Below are 24,477 nucleotides of genomic sequence, written 5' to 3'. Positions count from 1 at the left end.
GTGGAAGCGTGCCTATATAGGGGAGCATGAGCTTCATTTATTTTCATTAGCTGTGTCTCTGGGCCAGACTCGTGCCTGCTGTGAGCTCTGATGCGGCTCTGAGCACCGCACCATGCATAAACATATATCCCCGAGACGTCCGTCCTTGCTCAGCCACAGCCGAGCCGCTGTCACGCAAGGTTAATTTTTACCTTCGTCGCCCCTCTCCATTTTTCACGTCTCCCCCATGCAATGCGTGCCATTCATCAGCCATCTCACAGAGGACGGCCGAGTACCTGCAGCAGCTCTCCAGGGTGCTGAATAGGAAGGCTGTGGGGTAGAAGGAGTGAGGGGAGGGGGGAAGGGGGAGGTGGTGTTGATGGTGAGGTTGGGCTGCAGTATTGAGCGTGGCTATATAATTTCCACACAGTAGACAGGGGGGTATGGAGTGATTGCAGGCAGGGAGGAGAGACACGTAGACCTGCCATTATCGTGGACTGGCTAGCCCTCCATTAGGAAAAACAGTCTCTGACAATGTCATTCCCTATTTGCTCAAATAAAACAGAAGGAACATGATAATAAATACAGATTTCTGACGTATTTGCTTCGTGTCTCTAAAAGCACATTAAGAATATCTCAGTCCTGTTTTTAACCTTGCAGCATGTTTTCCCACTGTTGGGCATAGTTTCAGGTGACTTTCGATATTAAAGCAGTAAACAAAGCTGAAGCTGTTTCTCATCTCCTTGCAGAGGTCAAATTTGCAGACTGAATCTCAAACAGCTGCCGACGAGGAGTCTTCCTGTTGCAGCCGCGGTGAACAGCACCACCTGCTGGTGCAGTCTCGGTATAACATGGCGTGTCGGCTTGATAGAGAGCAATAAAAAAAAATCCCCCATGATAAAACTGTGCTTTTTTTTTCTTTTCATTTTCGATGATACTTCAAGTATTCAGATATATGACAGTCCGTGTTTACTGTGAAATTAAAAAAATTAAAAACTCCCAGAGGCTTTTCTGTCGTATGACCGGTGAGAGAAACATTTCTTTAAATGTTTATTTGTCACAGTTCCGAATTTTGACGCAGAAATGAAACCCTTAAAGTGTGGATGTGCGCCATGATCTGGTCGCACTAAACCGGTCGGGTGAGATTTCTGTGAGAACAGATGGTGGATGTAAAAATCTGTCAAATCAGCGCGTGAGGAAAGCAAAACAGGAAATGAGGAGCCGGCTTCCTCGGGACTAATAAAATAATAATAATAAAAAAAATAAAATAAAAAAATAAAAAAAAAAAGAAAGAAAAAAACACCTGATAGTGGAGAGCACGCAGACTCACTTTACTCTGTTTTAGTTGTAATTTTGAGCATTTACACTTTGAGGATTAGGATTATAGCCACCGAAAGAAAAGGGGGTATTGTATTTATTTTTTGTATTTGTACTTCTTGATTTTAAAAAAAAAGCACTGTCATTGTTTATCATTTATTTATGTCTTAAAAATTGTTTAGGTTGCGGAAATAAATGAGATTTGAGAATAACTAACAAGTTGATAATTTTTAATAGTAATTAGTTGTACTTGTACTTGCGTACAATTTGGAAAAAAAAAGTAACGTTTAAAAGTAGAACATGACCCAGTGGAGCTTTACAGCGTCTTCTTGACTCTATAATAATAAAAGCCTCTGATGGCGGTTTATTTTGAAGCAGTGTGGGAGGCGGTAGGGGGGGTGCAGTGGTTGGCTTGACAGTCCGGAGCCACGGTTCGGCTCCCGGCCGCTAGGAGGAACACGGAGGAGGGCTCCCTGTCCGGCCCCGGCGTGGAGAAGGAAGCGGCGCATCCCGAAGCAAAGCAGGCTGGACAAGAGGAGCCGGAGCCCGGGGAGCAGCCGGCCGCCTTCACCGCCACTTCCAGGGACTTCCACCCTACATGGAGGCGAGGAACCATGGCCTCGACGGCGAGCGAGAGGAGGGCGTTTGCTCATAAAATCAACCGGTGAGGGGGAAGCGGCAGAAGTTATTGTTTAACCGGGAGCAGAGTGAGACACTGACCTGCTGGACTGTACATGTAGCCAGCATGCTAAGATCCACACACACACACACACACACCGCAGCGAACAGAAAGTAGGCTGTGTAAAGAGGACCGCAGCTTCGCAGCACATGTCCGGAGACTCTCTTTGTACTCTGACACTTTGCCGAGTTTGATTCCCGGCTCTGCCCGCGTCCTTGTAGCATCAGGAGCGCCTGTTGTCAACACGGGTCGAGCTGACGGAGCAGATCTGCGCTCCTTCTGCATTCAGACTCTCCCAACACCGCCACGAAGCGCGCTGCTTCATTAGAGAACTGAGATTACTTGAGGTGTTTTGCTGTCTTGTTAAAATGCCTGATAGCGATTTTGTGGCGACCTGTTTCCACATGTTGCAAACTGGTTTTGCTTCTTCTTCTTCTCTCAGGAGTAGAGATGAAGTGGAAATATGTTGCAGATCGGATCAGATCCCAGGAGGAAGAAGCCTCTGCGTGGTTCTGTCACCTGTTACTTGTTATAATAACTTTATAAGAAGTGGTGTGTGTTGTAACCAGACCTCCACCCCACATCAGATCCCGTCATCATCCTCTGATGTTGCAACTTCTCAAGAAACAAACTTTGGATTTGTGTCAGAGACACACATGTGGACAGCTCCTCTTGTTTGGATCAGCGCTGCACTGTGAACTCAGTAACACATCCTGAAACCAGCCTCCTGCTCCTCCATTCCTCAAACCCTGTCTCCGGAGTGCGACCCTGTGCATTGTTTAGTGCCGGATGCAGGAAAGGGTGGGAAAGAGTGTTGAGGCTGTTGCCTTTGCGGTCGATAGCTTTCCTTTTTCCTGTTTTAAATGGAGGTGTGCAGAGCTGCAGAGACTCTCGCTATGCATTACTTGAGGTATAGCTTTCGAAATGCATTCTGGTCCATTTGAAGAATCCCGGCGTGCTGATAGACGGAAAGGCCCGGACCTTAGCTGTGCAATCAGGATGGAAGTGCTCAAGCCTTTGCAGCTGTGTTTATGAGAGAAACAGACATTTTGTGGAGCCGGAGGAGCAGCTGCTTGTTGTCTCAGTGAGGGGATTGAGGCCTTTTTTTTCCCCCCCTCCCTTTGCTTTGTCTGTCTTTAAGCCTCCCGTTTGCCGTTGGTCCATAAAGGCAGGGACAGAGTTCTGGCTCGGTGCCTGCTCCCTGGAGCCAGTTTGCCACCTCTCTGTGACGTCCGCTCGAGTCCCCATTCAGAACAGCTGCTGCATTTCAGCACTGCTACCAGTACCCAGAGAAGCCATGTGATAGCACCAGAACTTCACAGATTGTAAAACTGTGAAACTTATAAACCGAGCCACTTGTCCAAATGCAGCTGGGAATACTGCTATCCTAAAATGTGATGTCTGTAGCCACAGAAATGTCTGTCTTATATACTGAATCAAAATCTCTCCCTCGCTCAGGACGGTTGCTGCCGAGGTCAGAAAGCAAGTGTCCCGAGATTATGGCTCACCTCAGCTGTCCAAGAAACGAGGAGGCGCACACCACCCTGTGAGTCACCCTGTGTTTAACCTGCCACAGTTTCAGGCCAGCGGGCTCCCGGCTCTAATTTGCAAGGTCAGACGTGGAAGGGTGTGACTTTGGGAAGTAGCCTAGATGCGAGTGTACTTTTTATATTGCATTGAAATGCTTGTACCTCCAGCCTGTAAACTTTGTGACTTGCTTTATGTGAATGTTAGCCACCCTGTCCAGCAGCCTATAAATGTTTCTGATCCAGCTGATCAGATTATATTCTGCCATGACGGTCCTGCTGTAATCACCGGCACGTAACAGTCTTATGCCGGCCGACAGCTGCCTCTGACGGAGGTGGTGGAGCCCGTGGACTTCGAGGAGTATGTGAGCAGCCATGCTCCTGGGGTGGAGCCCGGCCCCCTCAGACAGCTCATGGAGTTCCCCCAGGACGACCTGGAGCTCCTCCAGCAGGACAAAGAGTGCACTACGCTGGAGCCGCCGCTGCCCGAGGAGGAGGAGTGAGTCCGGCTATTAACGTCCTCTTCAACGCTCCGGCTTCTTTAACTCACACGTCCCCTCCACGGTCTTCACACACACAAAGCATCAGTATCGCTAATGGAAGACAAACATCTCTACAGATGGGAACAAAGCCTTTTCTTTGTGACACTGAATGGACATAAATATTAAAAGCATGCTTTGCTCCATTATTAATGTGTTTTTCTATGTAGCTCACTGGATCCCAGAGTGAGAGATGCCTTGGCAGTCTACACAGATGACTGGCTTGTCATTCAGAGGAAGTGAGTGGTTACTGTAGCCGAATTAACCTACAATATCTCTTTCATTAATGGTTTAATAATACACGCCACTTTCCCTCGTTCACATTTCACATGGTCGACTGGGACAATGTTTTTTTTTCTTGTTTTCATAGATATCAGCGCTACAGCACCGCTTACACCCCCCACAGCTCCGAGCGGCAGCGGGAGAGGCAGCGAGGCCTGGCCAAACAGACCTTTGAGCTGGACGAGGCCGCCGCTGCCGAGCGCCAGGAGGACCAGGTAGCCGACCGCGATATTCAGAGAGTCTGTCAACTTGAGCCGAGCTAAGTTAGAAAGTTTTTAATGGCGTTGCAGAGTCAGAAGCAGTCAATCTTCACAAACTTATTTCCGCTATTGTGTGAAAAGTGAAGCGGAGGCAGCTGTCAGGCAGTTTGAGTCATGTCTCACAGTGATGGCGGAGGCAGCTGTATTCTGGTGATCTGACGATTGTGGAATAGATAAGTGGATAAACCTTATCCATTATCTATTACGCAGTCTCCATGTGAATCATGTTAAATGTGTAATGGTAATAAGGTAATGGGATCTGAAGTATATTGTTGCTCTTAAAGTACATCTCTGCCTGCAGGGAAGATAATGCATGATCTCACCTCCTAATCTCGTGCGCTCCAGGATGACGCAAAGCGCCGGTCGGTCAGCATCGACGAGACCCCCCGGGGCAGCTGGGCCTCCAGCATCTTTGACCTGAAGAACTCCTCCCCGGACGCCCTGCTGCCGTCCGTGCTGGAGCGGACGGCCGCCGAGGACATGGACCGCCGCAACACGGAGGCTCGCCTGCAGGGGCGCCACGGCGACCTGCTTGGCCTGTACCCCCCGCCCGACGAGGTGCATGTGTGAAAGTCGCGGAAATCGAACCTTTTTGAATTGATTAGTATTGATTGCCACGGTCTCAAGCAGAGAAGAGATAATCTATGGGAACCAGCAGGAGTCCATGTGTAGAGATCTTTTGTCCTGATCGGTATTTTTGGCTGTTCCCAGACGCCGTCTGCCCGTCCCTTTTCATTCGTTTCCTCGCCGTCCTCCTTTTCTGGCTCCATCCTTCTGTTTTTATGTCTGTGTACACAGCATTGTTTCTCCGCCTGTGCGTTGCCATGGCACCTGTGTAAATGTTATCCGTATGTGTGTGTTTTCTTTGTGTCAGGATGAAGCAGTGGAGAGATGCTCTCCTCCTGAAGTGCCCAAGGAACATTGTGGCCAGAGAATCATGGTCAAGTGTCTGTCCCTGAAGTGAGGAACATTTGGGATATTACCGCTGACATTTAGAAGTCCTCACGCTCCAGTTACTGCTCCCCGCTGTGGATTCATCTCAGTTTTTGACATCATTGTGTATTTTGCATGTTTTCCAGGTTTGAAATAGAAATCGAGCCGATATTTGGAACTCTTGCTCTTTATGACGTCAAAGAAAAGAAAAAGGTATTTTTGTTGTTGTTGTTGTTGTTGTTGTTCTGATATGTAATTTTTTTAAATTCAGTTTAACGAGCGTTCGTCCCATGACTTTCACTCGGTGAAATCACTTACGTAATCCTGAGCTCATGCCCGGCTAATCGAATTTCCCTTGTTTCAGAAAGGTCTAAGTGGTTCTGCGGTTTAGATCACTGAGTCCAAACTGAATTAAAATCCCTTGGCGTGCATTTCCATTATCATCATTCCTTGCCCCCCCCACCCACCCCACTCCTCCCCCTGCTGTTTCCCACTTATCTCTCCTCCAATAGATCTCGGAGAATTTCTACTTCGACTTGAACTCGGACCAGATGAAAGGGCTGCTGAAACCTCACACGCCTCACATCGCCATATCCACTCTGGCCCGATCGGCCATTTTCTCCATCACCTACCCGTCGGCTGATATCTTCCTGGTCATTAAGGTGCAAAGAAACTCTCATCAATACCAAAACGGACCATGTTATAGTTTAAAGATGCTAACAGTAATGTATTTGTGTTCCAGCTTGAAAAAGTCCTTCAACAGGGAGACATCGGAGAGTGTTGTGAACCCTACATGGTTATGAAAGAATCCGATTCCACCAAGGTAACGGAGCCAAAAGTGACATCCAGGCTGTCACAATGATCAACACTTGCTGCCAGCATGTGCGTGTCTGCATGCGTGCGTGACCCTTCCACTGTCTGGTCGCAAGCGTTGCTCAATGCTGTTTGGGCAGCTGCAATGTTTACCAATCCCGTTTGATAGGCTGACTCTGTTGGCAGTGGCCGGTACGTGAGGTTACAGAGTGTCTTTTGATCATATTCTCCCTCTCTCTCTCTCTCTCTCTCTTTCCCCACGTTTGGCACGCGCAGCACAAAGAGAAGCTGGAGAAGCTGCGTCTCCAGGCGGAGCAGTCGTGCAGCCGCCTGGGCCGCTTCCGCATGCCCTTCGCCTGGACGGCCATTCACCTCCTCAACATCGTGAGCAGCGTGGGAGGGATGGACCGCTCCGACCCAGACTCCGACTCTGGTACCGTCGCCTCTGGATACTTCCTCTGTTCCACACACGTTTTGTCTGTCATCCCCAAGACGTACATCACGTGGCATCACTCCCTTAAAGTTTCATATTGTACTTAATGGGATATCAAACGGAAAAAAAGAAAACATGCTATATTTTATCAGCTCATAAACGTCCAGGAGGAGTTTTGTCTCATTCGTCTTTAGAGAACTGCTGTAGCTCAGATTTCCCCTTCAGATATCAGCTGTACTGTTGCTGCTGCAGCTTCTCTTTTCAGCTTAGTCCAGAAATATTCTTGTAAATTCAGAGCTGTGACTCAACCAGTCCAAAAGGTGACACTTTTTATTTATCTAAGCAATTCTATTTTAGAAATATTTCAAAGTTCAGGGTCATTGTTACATTGCAATAGTTTACCAGGATTGGCTCAGCAGAAGTTCAGCATGCAGCCATTTCATTTAAAAAAAAATATTAATAATTACTCTCAATCACACGTCATTAAACACTAATCCAAATTTTCTCTCCACCAGAACGGAAGAGCCACGGGACGTGGAATGAGAGGAAGAAGAAGGGGTTCGAACGGATGAGCGTCGGGGACGACATGTGCAACTTTGCCACCTTCCGTCCGGCGACGCTCACGGTCACCAACTTCTTCAAACAGGTCAGACGATCTGGATTTATTCAGCGCTGCTCCAGTCGTCCTGATCCTGTTGGAAAGCTGTCAAACTCTGCTTTCTGTTAATACCAGTGCAACTGAGGTTTTAGACGATCATGAATTGTAAGCTCTGCTCCGCTGTGTGTGACTCCAGGAAGGAGACAGACTGAGTGATGAAGACCTCTACAAATATCTGGCAGACATGCGCAGGCCTTCCTCTGTTCTGCGGCGGCTGAGGCCAGTCACAGGTAAAAAAGACAGAACAGGATTTCTTGATCAGGACAGAGAGGAGAAAACATCGGGACGTGGACTTAAATAATGTTCAAACTTTGCTTTGGTGATGAAATAACACATTTTCAGGTCAAAAATCACCATTTTTTGCCGCTCTTGGTATTCTAATTTGGTGAATGAAGCAAAGGAATGGCAGAAATCTTATTTTATTTCTGAAGATATTCACAAAAAAATGATGCATTCCAATGTATAAGTGTATTTTTATAGAGAAGTTTAGGTTTAACCTGAGCGTGAACCAGTCGCTCCAGAGCATGGCCCTGGTGTTAAAAGCAAAGGTTAAAGGGCAAAACTAGTGTTTTCCTACCACAAGAAACCAGGAAAAATCACTCTCAGCTCTGGAACAGAGAAAAGTAAGAATTTTGTGAACCTGGTGTAACCTGTTGTGCAGGTTTCTGATTTGTGGCGTCTCCTCGACTCATTTTTGTCCCGCAGCTCAGCTGAAGATCGACATATCCCCAGCTCCGGATTCGCCTCATTACTGCCTCTCACCAGAGCTGCTTCACGTGAAACCTTATCCAGACCTGCGCGTTCGCCCCACCAAAGAAGTGCTGGAGTTTCCCGCTCGATATGTTTACACGCCACACACCACCTACAGGTGAGCGGCTGTTAAAGAGTCACACACTAAGCACAAGATAGTTTTCTGAAACACAAGCTTTAATAATTTAACAATTCAATATAATTTAAAAGACAGATTTACTGAACACATCAAAAAGAAAATGACGAAAAATAATAATAATAATACTAGAAGACAAGGAATAGATTTGAGCTCTAACAACAAATATATGAAGAGTATTGATGCTCAGCAGGGTTGAAAGGGAGTGCACTGGAGTTCAGGAGTTGAGATCTAGCTGGACTTTGACTTAAAGTGATGGAAAAGCATCTTCACTCTGTGAGGGGGTGAAAAAAATAGATTTAATATAAAAAAATATTCACAAATTCAGGCTGTGAACAGTTGAGAAGAGGAGATTTACCATCTCCTGCAGGTTGGAGATCTGCTCGTTCTGAGCCTCAATCGTCTCCCTTTGGTGCTTTGTTAAAACTTGCAGTCCTCTCAAGACGAAGGAGAGCTCCTCGGCTCGCCCCTGAAAATCACCATAGATGCGTTACATTACTGCGGAACTGACTGATAATAGCAGAATCTGATGTGAGCCGGCTGGTGTGACTGGTATAGACGGTGGTAACGCTTCTGTTACCTGCAGCTCTCTGAGGTTGAGCGCCACGTAGTTGTCCAGGTACATCTCCAGCCTCTTCACCTTGGTGTTCATCCCCGCCTCCTCCTCCTCCACGGTGGCCAGCAGGTCTTTGCTCATCTTGGTCTGAGCCTCCTGCTCCGTCATCTGCTCCTGCAAACAGACCATCTGCCCGGGTTATCCTCTAACCCCCCAACAACAGCCCTCGTGCAGCTGCTGTATAACATATTTTACTCCCCCATATTTGCTACAGAAAAACATCGACGCGTTTGGAATTTCATGCAGACGGAGTGTCGGCAGTGTTGTTTTATGAAATCACCGAAGATCTGCTTTGTTGTGTCTGTTTCCCTTCTCAAACAAATTCAGTCTGATGAGGACTGTAGATATTCGGCACACTGCATCAGACTCTCCTCTGCTCTGGAATGCTTCACTGAGATCTGTCAGATTAGAAATATCAGCGCCGATCTCTCCCTCCCCCTCTCTCTCTCTCTCTCTTCCACATGATGAGGAATCCATTGTTTGTTTTCCTACCTGTAGCAGCTCGATCACGGCCTTCATCTGCTTCTCCACGTCCACGGCCCGCTCCGTCTTCTCCACCAGAGTCTGGAGCGTCCCCTCATGGCTCTCCAGAGTCTGTCTGATCCGCTCTATTTTGGTCTCGGTGGTCCTGTGAGCGTAGTTCAGGGACTCGCTCAGCTGTATGACGCCAAACATCAGCACGTTGACCTGCTCCAGCGGCGAAGCGCTGCTCTTTCTGATCGGGCCCGCCCGGACGGCTCCTAAAGCTCCCGCCACACACAGCAGACTCAGTCTCCAGATCATGTTCCACGTCTTCAAAAGTCTAAATTTTCTTTAATCCGGTAATCGCTAAGTGAAGGTTTGCATCCTCCGTCGCCAGATAATGACGATCGAGCCTGCCCGCTGGCTTTTATACCGATGGTGCAGATGCAATAGCAGGTAAAACATTAGCTCGGGAGTGGTTCGATCATGTTCTTGTCCCTGGCCCTCGTCTCACTGACCTTCCCTTCCAGTTTAACTCCTGAGTTACTAATTTTGGCAAGTAGGTCACAGGTAGATAGCAATGTGTGTCACGCTCATATATCAAATACAAAGCATCACATTGTTTAAGGCTGAGCAGAATCACGTCCGCGTTATGCGTCTTGTGTTATTGTCCGGTGCATCAGTGAATTCCGCAGTGTGGATAAAATCAGCTGATTCTCGTCTGAACTGTAGTAAACTCTGATGTTTGACTTGGACGGGAGCTGAGGTGACCCTCACCAAGTAAAACCAATACGGGGTCACATTCTTACCGTGTGCACATACAAAGCTGCCCAGCTTGTTTTTTTTTTTTTCCTGAGGATAAGGCAAATATGTGTTTTTGTTCGTCGTCAGTAACGATTGATGTGTCATTACGTGGGATGTTGTGTTCACAGCCAGGCAGCACAACAAACTGAGAGAGTTGTCGTGGCTTTTAAGTTTTAAAGAAAATGTGTTTATTGGTGTCATTCTCTCAAAATTCTCTCAAAAAATACTGTAAAATATATTTAATCTGACAATCCGTGCGTTTCTTTCTCCTTGTTCTTTCGACTTCTCGCTTTATTCCTCCTCTCAGGAACCTGCTGTATGTTTACCCTCAAAGCCTGAACTTCAGCAGCAGGCAGGGCTCGGTGAGAAACATCGCCGTGAAGGTGCAGTTCATGGCGGGAGAGGATCCCAGCCAGGCTTTACCGGTGAGTCACCGTCGGGGAGGATCGGGTGACTGCTCGCCGTTCTCAGGAAAACTCAACCCCAGATACAAAGAGCTGCTCCAGGCTCTGACATCCTAGATGATATTTTTTTGGGAGGAGGGAAAAAACTTCAAAGGAATAGTTTTTAACAGTAACAGACAAAACGAAATGGATCTAGGATTTATTTTTATTTGATATATGCCGTTACATTTTGACTCCCATTCTAATTTTCTCTGTTTTTAGCCTCTGGACTAATTACACAAGATTAAGATCAATGATTTCTTACTTAGTCTTTGAGGTGTGAATTGAGTTTTTTTAGCCAGTCAGTCTTCACTGCAGGTTATGCCGGTTCGATGTCTTTAATAATGGAATGACTCAAAACTACAATTACGCTGTGTTATTTTTCACCAGGTGATCTTTGGAAAGTCGAGCTGCGCTGAGTTCATGAAAGACGCCTATACTCCCGTCATCTACCACAACAAGTGAGTCCCGGTCACCTGTTGACGTCCTGCTCCGGTCTTTCCTGTGTTTCTCCGTCTTCTCCTTGCTGAGTGTGGCGTGTGACTCTCAGATCTCCGGAGTTCTACGAGGAGGTGAAGATGAAGATTCCCGCCAACCTGACAGACAACCACCATCTGTTGTTCACTTTCTACCACATCAGCTGCCAGCCCAAACAGAACACTCCCCTGGAGACCCCCGTGGGCTACACCGTGCGTATTCCTTCAGCCGGCTGGCGTTTAATCCCTCTCACCCACACAATCCCCCGTTTTGATCGGCCTCTCTGTTGTCTTGCCATCTGTGAGAGATCGTGTGTCTCCCTGTCTGCCTGCAGTGGATTCCTCTAATGCAGCACGGACGGCTGCGCTCCGGCTCCTTCAGCCTGCCCGTCTCTGTGGAAAAGCCCCCTCCGAGCTACTCTGTGCTCACCCCTGACGTACGACCGTGTGTGTGTGTGTGTGTGTGAATATCGGCGTGTTTGCCATCACCTATTCCACTGTGATCCGTCAAACGCCGCTGTGTGTCCCTGGGTGACAGGTTCAGCTCCCAGGCATGAAGTGGGTGGATAATCACAAAGGAGTTTTCAATGTGGAGGTGACGGCGGCCTCCTCAGTTCACACTCAGGTACGCGAATGTGTTTTGTCACACTCGGGCTTTCATCTCGCCTGGTTTAGTGTTACAGAGGCGTCAGAAACAAAGTCACGTACGAACGGTTTTTCATCTGCTCCTTTCCGTGTGTTCCTGCAGGACCAGCACCTGGATAAGTTCTTCACTCTGGTCTACGTCCTGGAGGAGTACTCCTTCCCGTTTCGGCTGAAGGACGTCATCATAACCGAGGCCAACATGGAGGGGGAGCTGAAGGCCAGCATGGCGGCGCTCAGAGGCGCCCTGCTGGACACCTGCGTCCGCTTTCTGCATCAGCTGCTCAACAAGCTCATCCAGCTCATCGTCTATCCTCCGGTCATCGCAGGACAAATCGGTGAGGAGGATTTTCATTGCTGTTATGTTTTTGTCGGGCTGTTGTTTAAACCTTTTTTCTGATAAATCCACAGTGAACCTGGGCCGGGCGGCGTTCGAATCAATGGCTCTGCTGGTGAACCTGATCCACAAAAACCTGGAGGGGAACCAGGACCAGCACGGCCGCAACAACCTGCTCGCATCCTACATCCACTACTGCTTCCGCCTGCCCACCGCCGAGCCCGTCGTCCCCGCAGCGGGTCAGTCAGAGAGACGTCCACCTCATGGGACGGACGTCCTTTTCTTTTTTTAAATCGCTCTTATTCGCATGTCAACCAGCAGGAGGCGCTAACCAGTCCTATGAGCTGCCGGTGCAGTACGCCACCATCTCGAGGGCCACAGCTCGCCCCAGCAGCCTCCACCTCTCCCGCTCTAAAAGCATCAGCAACTCCAACCCAGACCTGGCCACCACACCAGTGTCTCCTGACGAGGAGGTGCAGAGGATCATCGGGAGCAAGGTGACTTCTACTTTTGTAGTATTTTCAAATATGCAATATTTTCCTTTACAGTCCTAAAAAGTGCACTATTTGTAATCTAAACTTGATTTGTTGTTCTTCCAGACAGCGTCATGTTAAAGTTGAGCCTTTGATTTTCTTTTATTTTGTGAATCACCACTCCTTACAGAAGGTTCAATGAGCTCAGGGTGAATGAGACTCTGTTCTGCAGTTTGATCGCAGAACTCCGTCGGCTATGCAGTAAAGCTTTGTGCCTCTGTCTCTTGTGTTTGACGCAGTTCTCCCAGCCGTTTGTTTTCCCTTCCCTCCCCGCTTTCTTTTCCTCCCCTCGTTTTGGCCACTTCCCGATTTTTCTCCCTCAAAGAATTTCGTGTTTGATAATCACCCTCTCCTCTACTCACTGTGTCCTCGCCTCTCGCCACACTGTGTGTGTTCTGTCCGTGTGTGTGTGTGTGTGTGTGTGTGTGTGTGTGTGTCTCCGGTGGCTTACGGCAGGGCATTGACCGCTCGCACTCCTGGGTAAACTCTGCTTATGCCCCCGGGGGCTCCAGATCTGTGCTGCGCCGGAACCCCAACTCCAGCTGTGATCTCAAGCAGGTGCCAAATCCTTCCTCCTCCTCCTCCTCCTCCTCCTTCTCACTTTCGCCTCCTCCATCCTGCACCACCTCTGATTAACACTCTCGGGTCATCTCCTGCGTCGGCTATCAGCGGCTTTCCTTCCATGTGTGTGTGTTTCTGCGTCCGTCTCCGCTGGCCTCACCCTACCTGTCGCACCTTTTCATCCTCGACTGCACCTTAGCGCGTTCTCCGTCTGCGGCGTTTTGACACGAGCTGTGCCCGAGGCGGCGCCGGACCTCTCGCCGGCCTCGCTCTCTCTCGCCAGGGTTCACAGAGAGTCCTGCGGCCGCCCCGCCCACTTCCCCGCATCCCATTTTCACATCACTTTGTCCTCATCTCTCTGTTGTTTCACCTCACCGTCGCTCCGCGTCAGCCAAACGACCGCAGCTGCAATCGCATGTCTGCCTTTCTGGACAGCGTGGCCTTGTTTTCAGTTCCCACAAGGCAGATTACCAAGAAGGTAAAGCTGGCGTCGACTGTAAACCAATGTAACAGTGACTGACACATTTTTCATGTCCTAACATTCAACAGCTTTTGTTTTCATTAACATTCATCATCATCTGTCATTTTTATTTATCAACTGTATCCATGAATCAGTCAGTGTACGATATGTTTCCAGAAATATGTACTGCAGTTTTAAATTCAAGGCTGGAGATACAGGTGGTTTTGATCATGACGAAGGCCACAAAAATCTCACTAGATGAATGATTGCGACAGTTTAGGCAGCTGAACCAAAAACATCCAAATATTAAATATCGCCAGGTCTATTGTAGCTTCTCTGATTTAACTGTGAGTTGTAGTTAAGTCATTATCAGTGAATATTCCAGGAATCAACAGCTAACGTTTGACGAGTTCAAGATGTTTTCCTCTTCTAAACTTACTTCCTGTGGCCTCCTGCTCAGCTGCTCCACGAGGAGCTGGCGCTGCAGTGGGTGGTCAGCACCAGCACGGTGAGGGAGGCGGCGCTGCAGCAGGCCTGGTTTTTCTTCCAGCTCATGGTCAGTGCACTCATCAGCACCGCACCGATCTCCATAAATGCCAGCAAGTTGAAATTATTGTGCTTTTTCTTTGATTTGCCGCCCCCCCTAAAGACGAAGAGCATGGCGCATCACTTGTTTCTGACCTCAAAGCTGGAAGTTCCCCGACGTCAGCGCTTCCCGGACCGGTTTGTGGACGACATCGCGGCGCTGGTGTGCGCCATCAGCGCAGACATCGCCAGCAGATACCACAAGGTACAGCAAGCCCTTAAAGCTCCATGCATTCAGGAAACGACCTGCTGCGAGTCCATCGGTCAGCGTTTGTGCGTAACGCAGCGAAACGTTGATAACGTTGTGATTTGTCACGTGGCGTTTCCAGTGTTTCGTGAGCGTTTCCTCTCCGCCTCCTCTGGATGAATATCTCTGTCTCTGTCTCAGGATGTGGAGCTGGTCGAGAGGTTAAACAGCAGTCTGGCCTTCTTCCTGAATGACTTGTTGTCTCTCATGGACCGGGGCTTTGTGTTCAACCTCATCCGCTCCTACTACAAACAGGTGCGCCGCCGCTCTCTCGTCTCCACTGTTTCCCTGTCAACTCGAGCACTGGGACACGCTCACGTATCGTCTGTGTTGCACAGATTGCCAACAAGCTACACACGGCGCAAAACCCCAGTTCTCTTAACGCCTTGAGGATGGACTTCATTCGCATTGTCAGCAGCCACGAGCATTACGTCACCCTCAACCTGCCCTGCTCCACCCTGAGCCCCCCGGCCTCCCCGTCTCCGTCCACCTCCTCCACCACCTCACAGGTCTGGTACTTTGAGTTTTGTTTTATCTTATTGCGTCGATTTGTCGGTCTCTTTATTCCTGGCCTCGTGTTTCATTCAGAGTTCAGCCTTCTCCAGCATGGTGCAGGACCAAGGCGTGGCCACCATGTTCGAGCTGTCCGTCCCTTTCCGCCAGCAGCACTTCCTGTCCGGCCTGCTGCTCACCGAGCTCTCGCTCATCCTGGATCCCGATGGCGACGGGTGAGTTCATACCGACTGCATGAAATGCGGCGTAACTTTGTCAAAACTTTCTTTTTGTTCTCTTAGAAATGCAGAAAGAGTGATCGATGTTGTCGTCTTCCACCCCGCAGGGTTTTCTTCCTTCATAAAAAGGCCATCAGCGCCGTTCACTCGCTCCTGTGCAGCCACGACGCCGACCCCCGCTACATGGACCCGCAGGTCAAAGCTCACGTCGCTCAGCTCTACCTGCCTCTCGTCCCCATCGTCATGGAGACGTTGAATCAGCTGCACGACTTCTCCGGTCAGCAGAACGATCAGACGGCCCACTCGTGTCCTTCCCCCGGCTCCTCCAGCTTCCTTCGGATTTATTTCCAGCGTTACGGCACCTGAGAGAGAGAGAGCTCATTTCTTCTCTCCTCGCAGACTCCTCGCCTGCCCGGGTCCGCCATGCCTCCTCCCACGCAGACGACGCTGACCCAGACGGTAGCAGCACTATCAGTCAGTCTGTTGCCATGGCGATCGCCGGCTCCCCCTTGCCGCACGTCAAAACCAACCCATTTGCGCTGCCCAGCGTGGTAAGTGATGGCGGTGCGGGTCAGAGCGTTCCCCCCGGGGCCCCGCGGCCCGACAGGTCGCAGATCTGCCTCTGTGTGGGAGGCTGATAAACAAACACTCATTTAGAAAAAGCTTTCGCATTCCTTTTGACGGACAAGCACTCCGTTTCTCCTCTAGGGGGCTCTCCGTCCTTTTTATTCCCCATTTCTACTTCACTCAAACAGCCATTTTGTTGTGTTTTTGAAGCAGAGTTGTGTGTCTGTCCTCGCCAGAGCGGCCGGCAGTCCAGCTCCCTGTCGGCCGAGTGCAGCCGGACGCTGCTGGTGTGTTTCCTGTGGGTGCAGAAGAACGCGGACGCCGCTCTCCTGGAGCGCTGGGTGTCGGACTTGTCCGTGCAGCAGATCAACCGTCTGCTCGACCTGCTGCATCTGTGCATCTCCTGCTTCGAATACAAGGTGCAGCGTTTCAGCCAATCGCTTCTTAGGGTGTGTTTGGTCCTCCAGTACACAGTTCACAAACACACGTCCAGATTCCTGGTTGGCACAGTTTGTCCACATCAAGTATTGATTACATTTCTTTCCTTGTTTATGACAGTTTTGTTGTTTGAAAAGTGACTAAATCAAACCCATGATTACCTTTAGTGGCATAGACTACAACATTTTAAGTATTTAAATGAAGGTTTAACCAGATTAGCTGATGGATCTGCATCTGAGATGCTTTTATTCTGTTTTTTTTTTTTTCATTGCATTCTTGTTCCTTCTGGTGTTGTTTATGAAAACAGGGAAAGAAAACTCTAGAAAGAATCAACAGCCTGACATTTAAAAAGTCCCAAGACATGAAGGCCCGACTGGAGGAGGCCATACTGGGCACCATCGGAGCTCGCCAGGAGATGGTCCGCCGCTGCAGAGGTAAGTAGCTCTAATGCACAGTAGTGTGTCTGCATCTGTGTGTGTGTGTGTGTGTGTGTGTCGGTGAAGCCTTAATGGATTTTTCCTTCTTACTTCCACAGAACGGAGTCCGTACGGCAGCCAGGAGAATGTAAGATGGAGAAAGAACGTCACTCACTGGAGACAAAATGCAGACCGAGTCGACAAGTATGTTCTTTACATTATCTCAACTCAAACCGAAGACTTGGTGTGTGCGTGTGTGTGTGTGGGCGGGCGGAGTACAGAAAATATTCCCTAATGACTTACAAAGCCAGATTTGTCATGTTCATACCATTAGGTTTTTTTTTTTTCACCCAAAAGTGATGAATCCTGCTGATGAGTGTTGACTGAAACCTTTCAGGTCGAAGGCCGAGGTGGAGCAGGAGTCCGTCGTGGACGGAAACCTCGCCACGGAGGCCTCGCTGATAGTCCTGGACACCCTGGAAATTATTGTCAAGGTCAGGAATAAAAATTAAAAAAAAAGGGAGAAGAAAGCTGCCTCCTCTGATGACCGCTCTGTTTCCATCTCAGACTGTTTTTATGTGTTCATGTCGGCTTTCAGACGGTGGTGGCGTCGGAGTTAAAGGAGAGTGTTTTAGGCGGCGTGCTGAGAGTGCTGCTCCACAGCATGGCAGGCAACCAGAGCGCCCTCTTCCTGCAGCATTGCTTCACTACACAGAGAGCTCTGGTTTTCAAGGTACACTGGATGTGGAACCACATCAATAATTTAATATCTGGTGTTATATTTGTGTGAAAGGAGAACTGTATAAAGGGAAAGTTTGCGCTCAGTTCCCAGAGATGCTGTTTGAGGAGGACACGGAGCTCTGCGCCGACCTGTGCCTGCGTCTCCTGCGTCACTGCAGCAGCAGCGTCGGCTCGGTCAGGAGCCACGCCTCGGCCTCCCTCTACCTCCTCATGAGGCAAAACTTTGAAATTGGAAATGTAAGTTTAAAAACAGGCGGATTTCAGTGTTTTTTTGGGTTTTTTTTGGTTTTCTTGGACACTTTTTTTACTTTGCGTCTTTTCACCAGAACTTTGCTCGAGTGAAGATGCAGGTCACGATGTCTCTGTCGTCACTGGTGGGAACGTCGCAGAACTTCAACGAGGAGCATCTCCGCCATTCGCTCAAAACGATTTTGACATACGCAGAAGAGGACCACGAGCTGCGCGACACACCGTTCCCCGAGCAGGTGTGTAGCGACGAGTGACTCCATGTCCAGGGATTCCTCCAGAAGACTTAACACGTTTTGTTTATTTCCTTTTTCAGGTCCAGGATCTGGTGTTCAACCTGCACATGATCCTCACCGACACTGTGAAGATGAAGGAGCATCAGCACGACCCAGAGATGCTGATTGACCTCATGTACAGGTATCCAGACGCTCCTTATAAAAGACGATCAAAGAGCAATCAGGTGCCACAAATTTGTTTCCTTCTCCACCTCAGGATCGCTAAGGGCTACCAGAACTCCCCCGACCTGCGCCTGACGTGGCTCCAGAACATGGCCGGGAAGCACTCGGAGCGCGGGAACCACGCCGAGGCGGCCCACTGCCTGGTGCACAGCGCCGCGCTGGTGGCCGAGTATCTCAACATGCTGGAGGACTGCCGCTACCTCCCCATCGGCTGCGTCTCCTTCCAGGTGCGTGCACGGCAGACGTTAAATGGAGCGCTGCTTTTCTTTCTCTTGCATGACCCATTTGCTCACGCGTGAGTGGTGACAGTAGCCCTGCGAGGTGGAAGCGGCTCTTTCAGAGACATAAGGACGGGATTGGAAGCTGACTCACAGCCGCCCACATGCCGTTTCATTTAGTCACGGCCTTTCAAACTTGTTAAACAACCACTTTTAAACAATTTAGTTCATTCTGTCTTTTTTTTTTTTTTTTTTTCTTTTGTATCCCACAGAACATTTCATCCAACGTGTTGGAGGAGTCGGCGGTGTCCGATGACGTCCTGTCTCCCGAGGAGGAGGGCATTTGTGCCGGGAAGTATTTCAGCGAGCTGGGCCTGGTGGGGCTCCTGGAGCAAGCAGCTGCTTCCTTTAACATGGTGACAAACTGCGTGTTAAAAACATGAATGCGGTTGAAACAGGATTACTCGGTCCGGCGCTGTGTGTGTGTGTGTATAACTGATCCCGCCCTCCTGCGACCGCAGGCGGCCATGTATGAAGCCATAAATGAGGTGTACAAGATTCTCCTGCCCATCCATGAAGCCAACAGAGACTTCAAAAAGCTGGCGTCCGTGCACGGCAAGCTGCAGGACGCTTTCAACAAAGTCTACAACCAAGTGAGTTAGCAGTTTGACCTGAAAGCCTCCAGCAAATAACAAACACGTGGGTGTTAATGAGAACGGTTTTCTGATTTCCTCGTTGTCTTTTCTCAACTTCTGCAGAGCTCCGGATGGGAGGTAACGGCTCACTCTGACATTTCCAGTCCAGCCTGTTTGAGGTGCAACTAATTGATCCCGCCAGTGTGTTTTTGCATTAATGGTGTTTTTTTTCTTCCCTCCATCTGTTTTCTTCTCCACTCCCGTGTGAACGACGTGTCGCTGGTGAGTGGTGCAAACTTTTCTTTGACCAAGTGAATGTTTTTTTTTTTCTTGCAACTTTATTGTATTTAAGATCTCATTTAGACTTCTCTTGTTGGCTACAAAAATAATCATTAAAAATCAACCTGTTCAGAAACTCTAAACAGAAAAATAGATTTGTTTGTTTTTACTGTAAGCAGCTCAGCTACTCTTGTCTTTCTCCCCCGTCTCCAGCGTCCAGAGGATGTTTGGGACCTACTTCAGGGTGGGTTTCTACGGCTGTCAGTTTGGAGACCTGGACGAACAGGAGTTCGTCTACAAGGAGCCATCAATCACCAAATTAGCGGAGATCTCCCACAGGCTGGAGGCAGGTTGACTCCTCGCAGTGGCAGTAAAGGCTTCATTACTGATTTATTGGGAACACATGTCTGAAGATGAATCTTTTTTGTTTGTTGCGCAGGAGTTTTACTCGGAGAGGTTTGGCGATGTGGTCAAAATTATCAAGGACTCCAACCCGGTGGACAAAACCAAGTTAGACCCCAACAAGGTAGAAACTAAAAGTTGTTTTGCATTAGAAAAAAAATTATTTCGGGTTTGTTTTTGGATCTAACTGTACTGCTGACTTTCAGGCGTACCTCCAGATCACGTACGTGGAGCCGTTCTTCGACACGTACGAGATGAAGGAGAGGATCACCTACTTCGATAAGAACTACAACCTGCGGACCTTCATGTACTGCACTCCCTTCACGCTGGACGGCCGCGCCCACGGCGACCTGCACGAGCAGTACAAGCGCAAGACCATCCTGACCACGTCCCACGCCTTCCCCTACATCAAGACGCGCATCAACGTGCTGCACAAGGAGGAGGTGGGGCGGGGGGGTCCGTCCGGGAAAGGTCGGAGGTCGCGCCAACTCAGGGTGTCGCTCACTCTGTTGTCTGTGTTTTCAGATCATCCTGGTTCCCATCGAGGTTGCGATCGAGGACATGCAGAAGAAGACGCAGGAGCTCGGCTTCGCCACAACCCAAGACCCCGCAGACTCCAAGATGCTGCAGATGGTGCTGCAGGGCTGCGTGGGAACCACAGTGAACCAGGTACGGCTGAAAACACTCGGGGTTTATTCCCAGAATGCACTCATAAAGTAAAAAAAAACCAACATCTCTATTGAACAATAATCCCGTCAGATTTGGGCTTTGGATCTGGGTCGGGGTTTTAAAGCCGTCGGAGACATTCCTCAGCAGATGTGTAACGGTCTCTCCCCTCGCAGGGCCCCCTGGAGGTGGCGCAGGTCTTTCTCTCAGACATTCCTGATGACCCCAAGCTGTTTCGCCATCACAACAAACTGCGCCTGTGCTTTAAAGACTTCACCAAGAGGTGATGACACACTCCGCGCCTTCAGACACACTGTTTTGCGGCTCGTAAAAACAAACGCCGGCTTCCCACCGCCTCTCTTCCCCGCCGTCTCTCGCGCAGGTGCGAGGACGCCTTGAGGAAAAACAAATCCCTGATCGGACCGGATCAGCGGGAGTACCACCGAGAGCTGGAGAGGAACTACCACAAGCTGAAAGAAGCCCTGGGCCCGCTCATCAACCGCAAGATCCCCCAGCTGTACAGAGCGCTGCCGGCGCAGACGCCACAGACGCAGCGGTAACTTGAGACGCACACACACACACACACACACACACACACGCAGCGACACACAGTGAGATCATGCTGTTTCTTGAGCCCCATCAGAAAATCTCTTTGCAACACGAAACCCAGTTTTATGGCTCTCCAGGCGAAACACGTACACGAACCGTTTGTCACCAACGAACCGAGGCGAGAAACAGGTTCAGGTTTCTCGTTTCAAATCTTTCACACTTTGCACCGAGATGTTTCACTCATCAATACAGGCCCGGGGCGCTTCCTGGGACTGTTGGGGTTTTGGAAACACGATTATTGATTTCATCATCTCCTGGCTGCAGATGTGGGGATTACTGGTTCATAATCAGAAACAGTTAGAGACGAGAGCAGCTGCCAGAATGAAGCGAACCCACGAAGGGAAACATAACAGTCTCCAGATTTAGGAGAAAAGAAGGTCAAATATTGAAATATCTGAAGGTTCTGTGAGGTAAATACTGACATTTACTCCTCAACTTATCATCAGTTTGTCAATCTGTCAGACTTAAACATGGAGAAAACTAATAAGAAAAAACTAAATTTGACATCTTCAGCTTGACTTTTGATTAATAACTGTTCTACACATAATCAAAAATTGCATTAGAAGTTTCATTTACTCATTTTTTTTTATATCTTTGGTTTCAGTTATTGTGTTTTAATTTCAGTTCAACACCAGTTTGTGTTGGATTCGTGGTTTTGTTTTGTTTTGCTGGTGTTTTCCAGCTTTATGTTGTCTGAATGGATTTGCATGCTTAATTTTGTAATTTTTTTTTGTACTCTGCATTTTGTTTATCATTCAGTCGATGGTACATTTTTCCATTATGTGACAAACGCCAAAAACAATTTCAATATTGATCGATTTTAAAACTTTTAATTGAGTCAAAATTGAGTTATTTTGCTCATTTTATTGATGTATTTTTTATTGTTAAACACTTTGCTCATTCAGAGTGAGAAAGCTTGAGGTCATATCCTCACAAACCTCAGCTTTCAATGTAAACCACTGAAGTCAGAAACAAGTTTGTTTTTTTTTTTTTTGTTTTTTTTGATTGTTTCAGATCCGATCATAGTGATTGAGCGATTTCTCCCAGTTATCAGATTATTCTTTTCATCATGTAAACTTGCTCCCCTTTAAGTCTCACTGCACCACAGTTGATTCTTAAGGCTCCCAGAAACAAAACAAACAAAAGTAAAGAGGTTTTTATAATCATTTCTTTTTCTCTCACAGGAACTCCTACAGCAGGTCCAGCCTCCGCAGAGTCGAATGCTGAGGCCCAGAAAACTGGAAAACAACACAAAGCAGAAACCTTTAGAAATGAAATGTGTCCCGTCACGTTCCCCCCACCCACCACCCCCTGCTCCACTGCACGCCAACTGTCACAAGCACACACACACACACACACACACACACACACACACACACACACACACACACACACACACACACACACTGTCCCACACACCCCATCACCCCCCTGGAGGCCACCCAGTCCGGCCTTTTAGGCCCCTGCCACCACACACACAGCTACGTGAACACACACACACACGCAGTTGGTTGTCACCTCACTACCCCGTCACGCCGCTCTCACACCTCTGTAGGAATCCCCCCCCCCCCCCCCCCCACCCCAAGGCTGTTTATACTGGGAGGTGATCCGCTCTGTAAACACCGCCGATTGGAGCGAGCTTCATAGACGCCGACGTTTATGAACAAAAGCTTTCCGGAGTGATCCCCTCAAGCTGGATCCTGGTTTTTTAACTTCAGTTTTTACAAACCAAACGCAGCTTGTACCCAAAAAGGCCCGTCCCCTTCGCTGCAGATGTTTTTCTTTTTGCGCTCGGTTTGCTTTTGAAGAGGCTGTAGCTTGTCTGTTTTCTGTCACAGGCATTATTATTTTTTTTTTTCCCTGTTTAATTTGTTTTAGATTTTCTTTGAATGTTCCCTGGTGGTAATCACTGCCAGACTTAGTTATTAAATAGTACCAGGGAGTCTTCTTTTGTTATCAACAGACCAAATAACACACATTCCTTCCTTCTCAACTTGTCACCTTTGTGCCGCCGACCCTCATTATAAATGTTGAATACGGGGAGGCGCTGCGCTCTTTCTCTGCATGCTCAGGTCATGTCAGTTCTTACGTAAAAACAGACATATTATTGTCTTCAAACGTGTTTTTTTTTTTTTTTTTAACTGTGAAGTTGTCCTGTATGCACTGCAGTTACATCAGATGTTTATCTCAGAAGCTCGGACTGCAGCCAGGCCGTCACCTTCGTCCACACAAACATATTTAATCTGTGACGTTTTGCCGTCACCCCGCAGTGAAATACATTTCCATTGTGTAAACTGTCTGTGAAGCCGGTGTCAAAAAGCACTCCAAATGTTTTATATGCATCTAACCACTCTGGCTGAATCAGATTTGCATCATCTGTAGCCACTTCCAACTACTGTATCTATTAAATTGCACTTTTGTAAACAAATTGGAGCACGTTAACACTGTAATTTCCAAAAGAACTTTTGTTATTTTACAAGGCTAGAAACTTTTTTTTTTTACCATTAGAGAAGCATTTTTATTTATTTTACACTGCCTTCTAATAAATATCTCTTCTTACATTGCTTGTCGGCTTTAATTTATTAATAACATACAGTAGCAACTTTACAAACATATAAATTAATACTAACTCTGCTGTTTCTTTTTGTGATTGTTAACAAAAACCAACAAGTCTTCCACTAACAACGACATAATATTGGAATACAAATCAAATAACTCTCAACTGATGGCAGTAATAGTGGAAATATTTATTATTTTGTATATTTATGTTGTCAAGAACTATTATTTGGTAAATCAAAAGGAATAGGTTAGGACAGTGGTGGTGTAGAGAAGTGGAGTTGGGGTGGGGAGCGAGCAGGTTGGATTGTCGGAGTGGACAAGTCACCACTGTGGTTCCCTGAACTTGACCCTTGACCTCCATCAGCTCATAGTGCCTTAACGTGGCTGCCCACCACATCCAAGCAACAGGATGGATAAACAGAAAGATGAACGTGTACAAGAGGATTAATTATGGATATTTACTTACTTTCATCTGCAGATCTTTAATTCGCCATCAGCTGTCTAACAGACATGTAAAAAGGTTCCAAAATAAGCTTCTCTTGCTCAAAAGTTTTCACAAGGTTTGGTCCTGTTGGACCTTCAGTTCCACTCAGTCTGTAAAGTTGTTTAAAGCCGTTTAAAACCCGGTTATCTTTAAATGCAGATATTTAGGGTATGGGAGGAAACGCGCACTTGTGTGTGTGTGTGTGTGTGTGTGTGTGTGTGTGTGTGTGTGTGTGTGTGTGTGTGTGTGTGTGTGTGTGTGTGTGTGTGTGTGTGTGTGTGTGTGTGTGCGTTCTCGTATTTCTATCCTTGTCGGGGCCAAATGTCCCCACAAGGATAGCAAAACGTGGAACGACGTGCCTTGTGGGGACCTTTTTCCGGTCCTAAGTAGGAGAAACAGTGTTTTCTTGACCATGTTGTTACTGAAAAAAGTAAAAGTGCAAAAACATTTCTTTAGGGTTAGGCTTTGTTGTGGTGTGGGTTAGGGTTAGGGTAAGGGTCAGGGTTAGGGGCTAGACATGAATGGGAGTCAATGGACGGTCCCCACAAGGATAGAAA

The 24,477-nt window shown here is 48.1% G+C and overlaps 1 protein-coding gene across 5 annotated transcripts; it reads left to right on the top strand.

Moving 5' to 3' along the window:
• The first annotated feature begins 1,756 nt into the window (after positions 1 to 1,756).
• Positions 1,757 to 23,438, top strand: dock6 (dedicator of cytokinesis 6). Of its 5 annotated transcripts, XM_030089279.1 has the most exons (50): positions 1,758 to 1,960; positions 3,434 to 3,521; positions 3,822 to 4,000; positions 4,211 to 4,279; positions 4,411 to 4,537; positions 4,928 to 5,140; positions 5,457 to 5,542; positions 5,662 to 5,728; positions 6,028 to 6,177; positions 6,258 to 6,338; positions 6,605 to 6,761; positions 7,277 to 7,407; positions 7,556 to 7,649; positions 8,125 to 8,287; positions 10,495 to 10,612; positions 11,021 to 11,091; positions 11,181 to 11,319; positions 11,442 to 11,543; positions 11,645 to 11,731; positions 11,855 to 12,086; positions 12,160 to 12,324; positions 12,407 to 12,582; positions 13,075 to 13,176; positions 13,571 to 13,657; positions 14,100 to 14,195; positions 14,289 to 14,429; positions 14,613 to 14,726; positions 14,810 to 14,980; positions 15,060 to 15,199; positions 15,310 to 15,479; positions 15,602 to 15,753; positions 16,006 to 16,188; positions 16,515 to 16,641; positions 16,743 to 16,827; positions 17,021 to 17,117; positions 17,222 to 17,356; positions 17,449 to 17,601; positions 17,691 to 17,849; positions 17,927 to 18,027; positions 18,103 to 18,295; positions 18,559 to 18,702; positions 18,808 to 18,939; positions 19,045 to 19,059; positions 19,421 to 19,546; positions 19,640 to 19,726; positions 19,809 to 20,045; positions 20,128 to 20,271; positions 20,445 to 20,551; positions 20,651 to 20,824; positions 22,062 to 23,438. In XM_030089279.1, exons 1-50 carry the CDS (start codon positions 1,911 to 1,913, stop codon positions 22,102 to 22,104), a joined length of 6,360 nt encoding a protein of 2,119 aa, XP_029945139.1. In that variant the 5' UTR covers positions 1,758 to 1,910; the 3' UTR covers positions 22,105 to 23,438. The 5 variants fall into 5 exon arrangements, with proteins under 5 accessions (XP_029945138.1, XP_029945139.1, XP_029945135.1 ...); XM_030089275.1 differs by lacking the exon at positions 13,571 to 13,657 and having other exon boundaries at positions 12,404 to 12,582; XM_030089276.1 differs by lacking the exon at positions 13,571 to 13,657 and having other exon boundaries at positions 1,759 to 1,960.
• Positions 23,439 to 24,477: the final 1,039 nt, after the last annotated feature.

The sequence above is a fragment of the Salarias fasciatus genome, chromosome 4 (genome assembly GCF_902148845.1).
Source record: "Salarias fasciatus chromosome 4, fSalaFa1.1, whole genome shotgun sequence".
Classification (NCBI taxonomy): Eukaryota; Metazoa; Chordata; class Actinopteri; order Blenniiformes; family Blenniidae; genus Salarias; species Salarias fasciatus.
The sequence above is the reverse complement of the archived record's forward strand: the minus strand, read 5'-3'. Positions and strand labels throughout refer to the sequence as shown.